Source organism: Numenius arquata, chromosome Z, assembly GCF_964106895.1.
Source record: "Numenius arquata chromosome Z, bNumArq3.hap1.1, whole genome shotgun sequence".
Classification (NCBI taxonomy): Eukaryota; Metazoa; Chordata; class Aves; order Charadriiformes; family Scolopacidae; genus Numenius; species Numenius arquata.
In genome coordinates this window covers 36431301-36444129 of record NC_133616.1, presented here as the reverse complement: position 1 = coordinate 36444129, position 12829 = coordinate 36431301, and the positions used below count along the sequence as shown (strand labels likewise).

The 12829-nt window shown below is 35.1% G+C and overlaps 1 protein-coding gene across 1 annotated transcript in view; it reads right to left on the bottom strand.

Moving 5' to 3' along the window:
• Positions 1-12829, bottom strand: part of CNTLN (centlein) — a 208818-nt gene that overhangs the window by 93512 nt on the left and 102477 nt on the right. Inside the window, exons 11-12 of the mRNA XM_074166843.1 lie at positions 11004-11125; positions 8005-8130 (exon numbers count right to left, since the gene is read on the bottom strand). Coding sequence (XP_074022944.1) covers positions 8005-8130; positions 11004-11125 — 248 coding nt within the window. The remainder of the gene's footprint in view (positions 1-8004; positions 8131-11003; positions 11126-12829) is intronic.

The following is a 12829-nucleotide window of genomic DNA, read 5'->3' as shown; positions in this document are numbered from 1 at the left end:
TCATTCCTGTTTCCCAATTCAGTCACTTACAGGATGGATGAAAATTGCAGGAAGCGATATCTGTTGGTGCTAAGTAAAGTCTCTCTGATTTACAACCCACATTCAGGAGCAAAAAGGATAAAAGCAACTCCCCCCACCAATCCAATGTCTGTTCACATAACAAAAAAGTGAACAGTGTCATAGTTGTCAAGAATGAGGTTTGAGATATATTTCAAATTAATAGTCAGTCAAAAACCAAAGATGCGCTAGTGACTAGAGACTAAAATAGTTTCATCACGCAGCAAACCCGTTAGCTTGCAAAAGGATGGCAGAAACTCATGCCTAAAATTTTATCTTCCATTTACTAATCTTTTATTTGTTTTACTGTAGCACAAAACCCAGCTGATTGACCAGAAGGTGTTTAAAAAAAATAAATCTTACATTGTGTGAATTGTGCTCAAGACCATCAGAACAGCCTCATAAACAGTGTTTACCTGTAGTTAGTTCAGAAAGGATGCAACCTGAAGGGCCATGACTGGGGTAACTCAGAGAAGCACATACAATGTGGACTCCATTGCACGCATATCAAGAGTTATATTGTACCATCAGTGCTTTTAACCTTTATATAACCTCAGATGACAAACACACCAAAGCCTCTACAGCCTGGTTTTAGTACGGAGCTGGCTTCCAATATTGCAAAGTAAGGATACAAATCAATTTCTCAAAGTAGTTCTTACACTGAAAGATTAGAGTTTTAAGAAAATTTGGAAGATGACATGTTTTTTCTCATGTGACTGTGTTTGAAAAAAGCAAATACAGCGATACTTATTAGAAGACACATTCTGAATTCTTTACAAATTAGAAAAAAATCCAAAAACATTAGGATAGGTTAAACTTTTATATATATATTCATATTCTGCCTCATGCAGCAAAAGAGGGAAGTAATTCATCACAATGATCATGCTGAGCCCCAATAAAGGTCCACTTAGCTCCACATCTGACTTACTGAAATTCCAGGACTGTACACTTTAGGAAAGAGTTCAAGAGATAGGGCAAGAACACATAAACGTTGCTTAAAAATTTTCATTGTAAAATATTATTTCAGTCTTGGAAGAAACTTAAATGTCTCTGCTTCTTTGCAAAATTCAGTTCTTGAAGTTCCACATGCTATTGGTAAAGCTGAGATGTACCTAAACCTGAAAATCAGTACCATGCAAGGAAAATGGAAAAACAGCCTTCTATGCTAAATTCATCTGTTGCCAGATAGCACCAAGTAGTTCTGCCCTTAGCAGAATTCCCAGGATATTTGTAGGTGGTGGTGGAGATGCATCTATATTCATTACTCCCTCATTACTCTATTAATATAGCAGCCTGACCACTTATGTCACTAGCACTGGTGTGCTTTGGTGTTATAGGCTGTAGGTTCCCAGGCTTCTTACCATGAACATTCCGTACAGTTTAACAAGTCATACTTAGTATTTCTTAATTTTTGTACATACATACATATCTGTAGGCTGACAAATCAGACATTTCTATCAAAATGCTGAAGAACTTTTGTCTAGGCAATAGAGAGAAGAAAAAGACAGCACTCTCACAGGCAGCGTGCTTTCCGACAGTACAAGATCTCACTTCTGAAACGTTCAAATAATCTACAGAAATTACCGTGATTCAACAGCAAGACAGGCAATACTTCTGTATAAACAATACAAACGGAAGCTAACTTAGAGTCCCTACTTTTCTCCAACAATCTCTCTGCTGTTTTTGTCCCTGACAATGCCCAAATTTCATCACGAATGCAACTAATTCTGCCTTTCCCTGCTTATGTATTGTGGAAGAATGTTTAATGGCATGACTGCATGTTTTCTGTATGACACAGTCTCAGTATGTAAGAAAAGGCAGAAAAGTATTACAGGCTGATTGCGGAGATTGCATAATACTACTTGGATTTTGAACAAATACCTACAGACAAGAAATGTCTGATTAAATGTGGAAGAACAAAGGGAAAACACCTATGCACCTGATTTCCAAAAACACAGTAAAGGCCCCAAATTTGTTAACTAGGATGCAGGAAATTACAAGATCTGGTGGATGCAGGTAAGAAAAGTTCTAAAGACAAGCTTAACAATTAAAGATCATTAATCTCATCATCCCTGACAGATCTCTCTCACTGGAAAATAACAATTTATTTGTTTCACTTAGCTGACACTGTCCCTTGTGAAAATGTAACTGGAAGCTTACTCGAAAAGAGTAAATAATTCTCTTCATAAAAGGGGCCATGTAAATTAATTATGCAAAAGCCCCTAAATGACTTCATGTGGCATTTAACTTTGGTCCTTTAAAAACATCTTTTAAAAACTGCACCCTGTAGCACAACTAATGCTGCTGTTTTCTTACATTTTAAATTATTTGCAGTGCTTTTAGCCATCAACTGCACTGTTTCAACTTCTCACACTTGAGCCTGACTGTCATTTCAACTGAGCAACATTCAGTCTAGTCAGTAAGCATGCATGTTTGCCAGAACCCCCTAAACACCAGCTGCGGAATCAAGGCTCTAACTGTTTTTAGCATAACAAAAGGTGGTATTTTAGATTTAGCACTCTTTTTATCCACCCAAAACCTAAAGAAATACATATACATCATTATTTTAACTATATTTGGCTTTGAAGTATAGAATTACTAACTGGAGTTAAAAGTAAACAAGAGCCCTGAGCTATCAGATTTAAGTATTTTGCAGTAAGAAACCTGCTACATCTCAGCACTCCTAAAACTGAAGAACAGAAAGATTACTTTACGGAGGTAGTACATACATCAGAAGGGATGTACTCTGTAAGTGACAATTTTAACAATGATGTAGTGTGAATGCACTTTGTTCGAAATTAATGATGTACCAATGTAGCTATCAATTTGAACAAAGAAAAAAACTAATACTGTATTTGGACATGGCAGACAACAATGAAGGTTTAAAAAATAAAAGTTTCTGATGACCAGATATTTCCTGTTTAGCCAAAGAGACTGTCAAGGTGGTCAAAACTGCATTTGTGTTTCTTACTGCAACCATTCCAGAACAGTAAATTTAGCTTTCCTCCACCAAATCTATTCTGATAATTGGAAAAGGCAAGAGGTATCACATGCGGTTTCTCGTCCCAAGTTAGGTTCCTGCCAACTGGCTGGTCAGATACCAGTACACAGGCTTTAGAACAGTTGCTATCACTCTACAAAGAATAAGGAAAACAAAAATCATGAGGGCTTGTTTTCCTAAAAAGGCAAAGCTAATAAGAAACCTTTATGAAATAGCTGCTATAGCAGACTAAGGGTGCTACTGAGCTTGCAGCGATTCCACATACTTCAATGATCCAGAGCACACTTCCTACATGGAGGACGTGCACAGCTACCCAGGCACTCAGAGGAAATAATGACTGCCAAAGTTTTTTTGAATGATATGGCTATCTCTTTCACTTTATAAATGTTTCCTCCTTATCACTAGCTGCATATGACCATTCCAGTTAGTTGTGAAGATGACTTATGTAATGAAGTCTTATGTCGAAGAATGTACCATGTCAACTAAAAAGTCCCCCAAAAAGTTGCTCATATCAGTTACAAAATCATGTACAAAGTAATCCAAAATAAAAGATGTAAAATTGTAAAGCTTCCACAATAGTTCATATACAGTCAACTAACTATACCTTTCCAAAATCTGTACATAAAGATGGGATATCCCTATACTCCAGCAAACAAGAATTTAATATGAAAATGCCAAAGTAGTTTAAATTAGCTAGCTTGCAATCAAGTAGCAGTTCAATTGGACATGCCACATACTAATTTATCCTGAATTTCAGCAAAATCCAAATAATAAAGATACAAAGATTAATCTGACTAATGTGTGAAAAAAAATGTCAAACAACCTATCTGTCAATACAATTCCATAGAAAGTAAGACATCAAGCACTTAATAGCCAAGATTAAAAATCAACCTAAAAATCTGAGAATTACACTAGATTTATATATATACATTTATGTTTATAGATATATAAAAATGTATCTATCTGTAATACGATCTGCCTATTTTCATTGAAGATATTCTAGTTCCATGCAGCTGCATGATGCTGAATCTGAAAGCACTCGTGTTGCACAGCTGAATAATATTTTATGTTACTAGATCTTTCTCTTGCAAGTTTTCAGTAGCAGCTTAAATAAAAATATTGTATTTATACAAGCATGGATCACTCTCCTCCTCAGGTAAGTGTTAACTACTGTTTTTATACTAGTATGTTTTTCTGTTTGCTTAATGGGGAGAAAAAGTCATCAAATTCTATCTTTTTCTTAACACAGAACATGAATAGCAATATAATATCTGCTTCTGTAGCCTGCAATAACAAGAAATGACTGCAGCATAACACAGGTATTGCATACTTCATAGGGAAAATGACCCATGTGAGAAGACCAAAATGGGACATCCTAGCAGAGCTGTGGAATTGTTTTCACCTGGCCATTAGCATTAATAAACACTTCAAAGAATACTTAGGGCATTTATTTCAGCTATCTCTTTTTGTTCCTGTTTGTAACTCCTCAATTTTGGTATGAGTTTAGCTGGTAGCTGATATAGGATTTCTTAACACAATGAGTTATGAGGGCTTAAAAGTTAGAATATTTTCTCACATACTGGTTCAGATCTCAAAGTGAACTTAAATTTTGGACTGTTTTGTTTTAATAATAAAGAGTTTTTAAAATGAGATTTTGTAACTCATAAAATTAAAAATGCACCTTTCAATCCACATCATATATACATGGTGGAATATAATCTGATATTCTTTGTGAAAGAGTAAAAAGTGTGGAAGAAGGCTTAATAAAGAAGTCAGATAAAACTATTACTGAAAACAGTTTCTATAAAGTTAGAGAATAATTATTCTGTAATGCACTGTATAAAGATAAAACATTAATAGAAAAAAAATAATCTTCCCAGGGACTGTTGGGAAATTAAAGATAAATATACGCGTAAAGCATTGAGCACACACTGAATAATCAGAACTTATTGTTTATTATATTTTACTAATCTAGTATGGGATTGTAACAATACAGAGATACTTTCTTTTATATGCACAAACAGCTCAAATTTATACATCATTAATCATGGAAAGGATACAGCCCATGGCTCTGAAATATATTTCATTATAATTGTAAAGTAACAGAACATGCACATACTATTCTTTACTCATCAAAAAGTAAAAACATGGTAGTAACAATGCCACACATTCTGCATCAACAGTCTCCAAAAAATAACTCTGACTTTAGGCATTCTGAACTTCATGAAAATAGAAAACTTCATCTATTTTAAAAAGGAGGTGTTTAAATTTAAGTCCTAAACCCTGTATTTGTTTGTGGGTTAGTGTCCAGCTTGAAAGCCGCATAGTGTTTAATAGCTTAAATATAAGTCAAAACAATCTCTGCTTGTGATGAGAAGAAAAGTTTATAAAAGACAGGACCTAAAAGAAAGTAGTAGCTGACACAAAGTCTTTCCACCAACTTTAACAGGATTTGGAATTAGGCACCACCAGAAATACTGACTTCCCAAATAACTTCAGTTTTTCCTGACATAAAACAGATTTCCTAAGTTACAAACTGTTTACAGTGTGCTAATATTGGTAATGACTGCATTTTGGAGCCTGGGACATGCATCAATGGACTTTCTTTGGGTTTAGCCTGTACCTTATTTACTATCCATCTATTTTCAGAGCAACGTACATGCAAGTTAAAGACATTTTACACCATCATCTACCCCCAGAAAGGAGGAGGAGGGAGGGAGAGATGGAAGGAGAGAGACAGAGAGGGGAGAAAGAAAAATCTTCTTTACAGGTAAAACAAACAAATCAACAAAAAATAATCCTGTTTTCCTAACATTCACACTCTGGCCTAGTCAGAGACAGAAATTACACATATTTAAAGTTAAAACACTTAAACCAAGATGAAATCCCTACACAGACGATCTTCTTTAAGCAATGCTGCATTGGATTTGGCTTTATGCATGTTCTAAATCAACTTATGCTAACAATCAAGAGGGTCTAACAAATTAAGTGTGTTCACAAAAACTATGGGCTAACCTGATTTATTTACACTGCTTGTAAAATCACACATATAATTAATGGGTACAACTCTATAGATCATGTCCTTTATCCACAGAGCTTAAGAAAGAATATATGCAATATAAAGAATCCCTACCTACAGATCTAAAAAGTACACCAAATTTAGTATTTCTAGCCATTATTAGAGACAGATGTTGAAGACATATAAAAAAACACAGGAGTTATATATTCATTAATTCCTTACTTCAACTAAGAATAAACTACATTGCCCATAAGGAGTAAAAAGCACCTAAACCCAACAAAAGGTGTTCACCTTAATGACTACAATGGTGCACCGGCTTCTTACTCTATAGTATGCAGAATCCTAAGAACTCATTTTTACTTAAAAGTTCAATATTTCAAAGAGCTCAACTGTTTGCTCATGCCACTTCACCACAATCTAGTCAAGGCCACTGATGTGCAACGTACCAGATGTAAGCATTCCCCATAAAGGTGACTGCACAGGAGCTTTAGAAAAACAGTCCAACTGTACCAACCTTCAGGGTGTACACAATGCATAAGCAATCTCTCTTTCATGGCTGTGTGTGAAAAGGAGAGGCTCATGTTATTGCTCCTGAGTTACTGTTGCCTGTGGTGCATGTGTTGATTAGTGATGGAAGGAGAATTACAATTGCAATTACATGTATAGCAAGAAAGTGCTTTTTCCTGCATAAAAATCAAAATAAACAGAAGTAGTACATGTGGTAATTTGTTGTGATAGTTTCAAAACAGCAAACAAAGATGTGACAATGAAGTAGAAGAACAGGCACATAATTGTAACTGGTAGATATAAGAATACCTCATGCAACACAGCTACTGGCAATAATACACTAAACCTGCTTATGGGCAACACAAGGACTTACATTCTACAAAACAATTTGCTGCTCTTGAAATTCTGTGATAGCAGCCTTCATGGTATCTCCACAAAATCAGTTTACATTGTGACCCATTGGGAAAACACAATTTCTTTAATGCTGACAAAAACAAAGTCTGAATAAAAGTTTCTATGATGTCTTGATTCTTAAATAAAAAAAAAAAAATCAACTTGACTTACAGAAAGTGTTAAATAGCAGCAAAGGGCTAATTATACCATACCAACTTCCTTTTGTCTAGTATAAAAGGACATTTTCTTACTTTGCCTGGCTGAGTATAATAGCCTATGAATTATGAGATCAAAGCAGCAAACTGTATGTTTTCTAAAGTAAGAGTTTCCTTCACCAAGTTTTACACTTACTACAGCTAAAAGAGCTGTGTGAAGGGATCAGCACTAAACCCAAAGGACAGGCTGTGCACGGCAAGAAAGAGAGCAACTCCCTCGTGCTTTTTGCAGGTCACTACCAAGGACCATGTTAGCAGATCCACACCAGACCCTTAACAGGCAGCTCTGCTGCTACCAGTAATTAGCTTGGACAGCTCTGGCTCCAGGAGTAGCAGCAAGGCTACACCATAATGAGCTCAGCTGGGATTAGCAGGACAGGGCAGGGAACCAAGAGAGCTGAGGCATTCTGCATTGCGTATGTATCACAGAGATCAAACAAGGATGGCTGGCTAGGTTATCCCCTCACCACCTCATTCCAAAAATGAAGCACGGCAGTGTGTAAAATACAGGCTAATGAAGAGCGACACCTCCAACAGATGAGAGCCACATTAATTAACACAATCCCTAGATCATGGAATACAGTTTCTGTTAGTGCTAGCAAACTTGTAACTTGTCACTGATTTAAGAGGGAAAGAAAAAAAAAGGGAAAAAAAAAAAAAGAGCTGATGTTTTCCTTTTCTGCTTTTGGTAGAAGATGGTTTTATCTTGGAATTTTACAAGGAATTCCTCTTATGTGGCTTGCAAAGCACTGCCATCAGAAAAAACAGCAGACTGTTTCTTTATATAAACACCATTTAAGAAAAGAACTCACTTTTCAATCAACAGCTTTTTGTGTTCCCTTTTGAAAAAAGCCAGTTCGTTCCACACAGCATCAGAATATTCTTGATAAAGCTGACAGGGGTCTGCATGCTGGTATCTGCTTTTACTGCTTTCAATCCTGTTTACGAGTAAAAAGAGGTTGTTCGATTTCAAGTATCTACGTGTCTTAGGACCACAAGAATAAAAGCATCCTTGCTTTCAGAAAATACAAATTTTAAACTGCGGCATCTACTGCACATAAATCTCCTATGATGTAAATATTCTGTGAGACATGAAACTTTATATGTGGTATTATAGAGAAGTTCAATTATGTAGTTTCAGACAGATACCGTGCTAGAATGGCACCATGACTCTCAACCGACACGTGGCAGAGCAGTGTCACCCACAGTCATTCTGTCAACATTCCTTACAATACTGGTATAAGAAAGCAGAAGGTGAAACCATCACACAATCTCTTGCAAAAAAATGGGAGAGTCATCAGTTCCCCTAATGCCCCTGCAAACCAATCTGGAAGTTGCACTAACGCCCGCTCTAAATCAAACTGTTGATCTACAGTCTCATGAAAGAATAAGCTATCTATGGATGAGGCATCAAGAAAAAGCATACTGAATTTAGAAGAACAGAAAAAGAAAATTAAAGTATTTCACAGATTTTTTTCATTACAATTTTTTTATGTATTTTAATAATACAAAAGATAAAAAATGTATTAAAAAAATCCTTCACAAAATGAATTTAAAACTCTCTGCAATCTAAATTCCTACTGGGCAGAGACATAAGCTCTCAGAGAATGTGGTAGCCTCAGAAGGCTCCCATCATCTTTGCAGTCACGTATGTCAGTGGAAGTTGTATGTACACTGACAGGTGGATTAGGTCCCATCAGCTGCTATCTCGATAACAGATTCTAGTCTATTAAGAATAAGAAAGAATAGGGTCCTCCATCACTTAAAGAGGATCAGAAGTGCCATGTAAGTACCTGATCCTGAGTTCTTAATGTACAATTTGGATTACACCAGCAATATAAAGCTTTTTGAGATATCAAAATAACACTAAGGTATAAGCATTTACAGACTGTTTTTATTTGTGTCTTGGCTACTTTCCTTTGTTTAAGTATATTAAAAGGAAAAACAAAGCTCTTTTAGTATGACGGCTTCATACAATTCTGTTCTGATGACAAAAATTACCAAATCCCTGTCACTTTCAGCTCATCTTAATTGAAGATGAAAAGATCAGCTAAACAAATGAAGATTTAGTATTAAATTTTCCCCAATACCTACCTTTCTCAAATACATTCCTGTCAGGACACAAGTTGATCTCATTTATTTTAAACAGGAACAGAAAGTTGCTTTTGTCTCTCTCTTCTTTTCTTCCTTTTTTTTTTTTAACTCAGTGCTTCACCATATTATCAAGTTTGATTTTACTGTCTCTATCTAGGTTGAATGTTTGTATCTTTTCAGCCTTGGTTTCTCAGTGGACCATGAATGCCTACTTAGCTTTAGACACAGAATCAAAAAATTTCATTGCATAAAGTTACTATCATCCAGTAGGTTTCATTTCCAGCTTGCACTGAATTTAAAACGGTGAGGTAGAAGATAAAATCATCCATGTTTTTCCTAAATAAGGAAAACCTTACCATTCTAATTTAAACAAATCTATTCATTATTTATACTTTGATATTTCCAAAAAATCTTTCTGTGCTACCAATGCCTGTAGCAGATTTGTACTTTACCATTATTTTCATCCATACATTTTTTTCTTTTTAAAAGATAAACCACTCTTAAGTAAATGCCATAGTATTATAAAGCAATGCTAATCTACTCAGATAGACCAAAGCATTACTTATATATGAGGGACAGTTCATCATCCACAGTAGGACACTTTATGTCACCCTGGGCTCTATGAACGGCTACCAGTTTTGTAGCAATATCTGTGACTCCCTTTTCAGTCACAGCAAGTTACAGAATTTCTGTCAAGCACTGCGTTCTGGTCAGTATTGCTCCAGTTACAAAGCAATTATTTTTAGTAAAACACATCTGTGTTCATTAAGCTGTAGGGGCATGCTGAAGTTCTTCTAAAGCCACCAGGACGTAAGGACTTGCTCAAATTACTTTCTTGAAAAAGTAATTTGTAAAAGTAATTACTTTCTTGAAAAAGCACGGGTTCTGAAAACCCATACATCAGCAGTGTCTGATAACTGAAGTGATAAGAAATGTCTTCATAGCTTGAAATGTGTCTGTTTACCAAAAATTCTAACTTTCTGCTAAAGAATTTTAAAAAAAATAGATTTCTGCATAAAATTTTCACTGTTCTTTATAGAATTTAAGGGAGAATTATATGTAGAATATCCACTGTTGAAATTTTGATGTAGTAGAGTCTTTCTTCTTTCCATTAATAAAGATATATTGCCACAACATTTCTATAGAATGATCAGAAATAATTGATTTTACAATCATTTAACAGATGAAAACCACCCTGCTCTTCATGCTCATACACTTTTTTTTTCCCTACTAAGAATGGGATTTTAGGATTAGCTTCAGTTAATGTTTGAATCATTAAATGTTAGAGGGGCCGTTATTTCTATATTTTTAATGAATAAAATTATTTTTAAAAACTATTTGAAACATAAGGAGCAATTGTTCTATAATAGAAAATTAAAAACGTACACAGTCAACAAATTAATCGACTGGGGAATTAGACAAGCATAAATAAGCAGCCCTAGCAGACCTTTGTCCAGTACTCAGGCTCACAATGAGATCCTAAATAAAATAGGTCAAGGTGTCAGCTCAATACATTTTACTCTTGGTTTCAACTGTAATTTTTCTCATACAGACATGTGCCGTGAATTCTGCTTTAACAAAGGATAAAGTCTTGATCACCACATAGTAGCTTCTTCCTTCAAATCAAATTCTCTTTTGAATGCCTATATACCTATCTAATACTTCTGTTCAGATTACTTGTGTAAGGGAAGTGTTTTTAATGAGCTATGTAACTTACCTGCTATCACCCTCTTCCCACAGCTTTAATTGCTCTTTTAGTGCTCTGTAGTTGGTCTGTAACATCTGCAGCCTCTCTTCACGTTTTTCATGGGCTGCTCTTAGCTCATCAGTTTCTCGAGTCTATATAGCACCAGAAAAACAAAATTTGTTTTTTGAGTTGGGCAAAATGTTAGACTTTCACACAGAACACACGAAACAAAAGTTCTGTTTAAGTAACTATTAAGAGCCTCAGAAATCTAAATGGAAGGATTAGGAATAACAATCCCTGAGGTCAAATTTTTCTTATTGCTACTTTAGCAAAATTTGCAAATTTGGCAAAATTTGCTTAAATATATTTTTCATGCTGCTGAGAACTTTTAAGAAATTTACTATCAAAATGTCAGTTTTCATCTTGTGAATGCATTGGCCTACTACACCTAAAATTACATAGACTGAAAAAGGATTATTGGCACTGACTTTTTCTCCAAAGGATATGTTTTGGGGTTTTCTCCCCCATGGAAAACCAATCTATGTATTTTCTAGGGAAACCATGGTCACACTGAAGTCCACATAAAAAAAATGTAAATTTAAATGGCTTCATGATTTCCTCGTATGTTGATTTATTTCTGCAAATATATATAAACCTGCAGCACCCAGGCTTTGTCCTCTAGTTATGTAAGAAACAAGAAATAAAAACAAATTTTGCAATAGTTTTTATATAACCAATACCAAAAAATGTACTCTCTTATAACAGAATGAAAAGAAATACCTTGATTTATACTACTTGCATGATAACATCATGCACTTTCAAAAATATTTTTCTAAGTGACAATACTGTGCTCTGAAAAAAATGAACATTAAGAAGGAGTCATTCCACAGTACAAAGCAAGTCAAATTCTGGCACGGAGAAGTAAAGAATTCACCAGACATTATCCTGTAGTAAAATTTGCCCTGAGTGCTTCATTTCCAGTTCAATAGGAGGTCTGCTTGTAGAGCAACTACAGAGCACGTTCCTTAATCTCTAAGCAAAACACAAGACTTTATTTGCATGTATTTACTCCTTATATGCAAGGAGAGCTTTTCAGCATTAGTCAATAAATAAGATACACCAATAGTCGGAGCTTCAAGCAATGAAAATGAAATCCCACTACAGAAACATGGCAAGGGTTTCTACAGTAGTGCTAACTACAAAGTACCTAGACTAAGTTTGGCTTCTAAAACGTAGCCCAGCTTTCATAAACATGTTGCATAAACATATCTGGAAGATACCAGCTAAAACTTCAGATGCTACTATATATATAAAATTCCAGAAGTCTTCTGGAAGTGAAACAAAAAAGCAGGTTTAGGAATAGAAGCAGGTACCAAAGTGATCTTACCATTAAAAACTTTCCCAAAGCGTTGTTGGGTTTTTTTCTGAAACAATCTCTAAACCTGATACGTTTATAAAATTAGAACTGCTTAAAAAGTACTTTTGACTGGTTTTAAGTGGCTTATATAAATACTACAATGATATTAAAAACAATCACACAAATAGCAAGATAAATTAATGATAAAGGATATAGAGACTATTACCAAGCTTTGCTTGACACTACAACAGGAAATTTTTATAAGAATCCAATGATAGATGCTTTGTTTTCAAGAGAATTTAATGAAATCATTGTTCGGAGATTGTTTGATATTGCTAGCGAAAACTGATCACGTCTGGCAAGGTACTGGAAAATACCTTCAGCATAAATCCTCAGAAGTTTATTAGTGTAAATGCTCTTTCAGGAATGCAACCAAGGGTAGAATTTGGCCTTTCCTATTTATGAATCTACGTTTTTCATTATTGCTTATCTGTTCCAT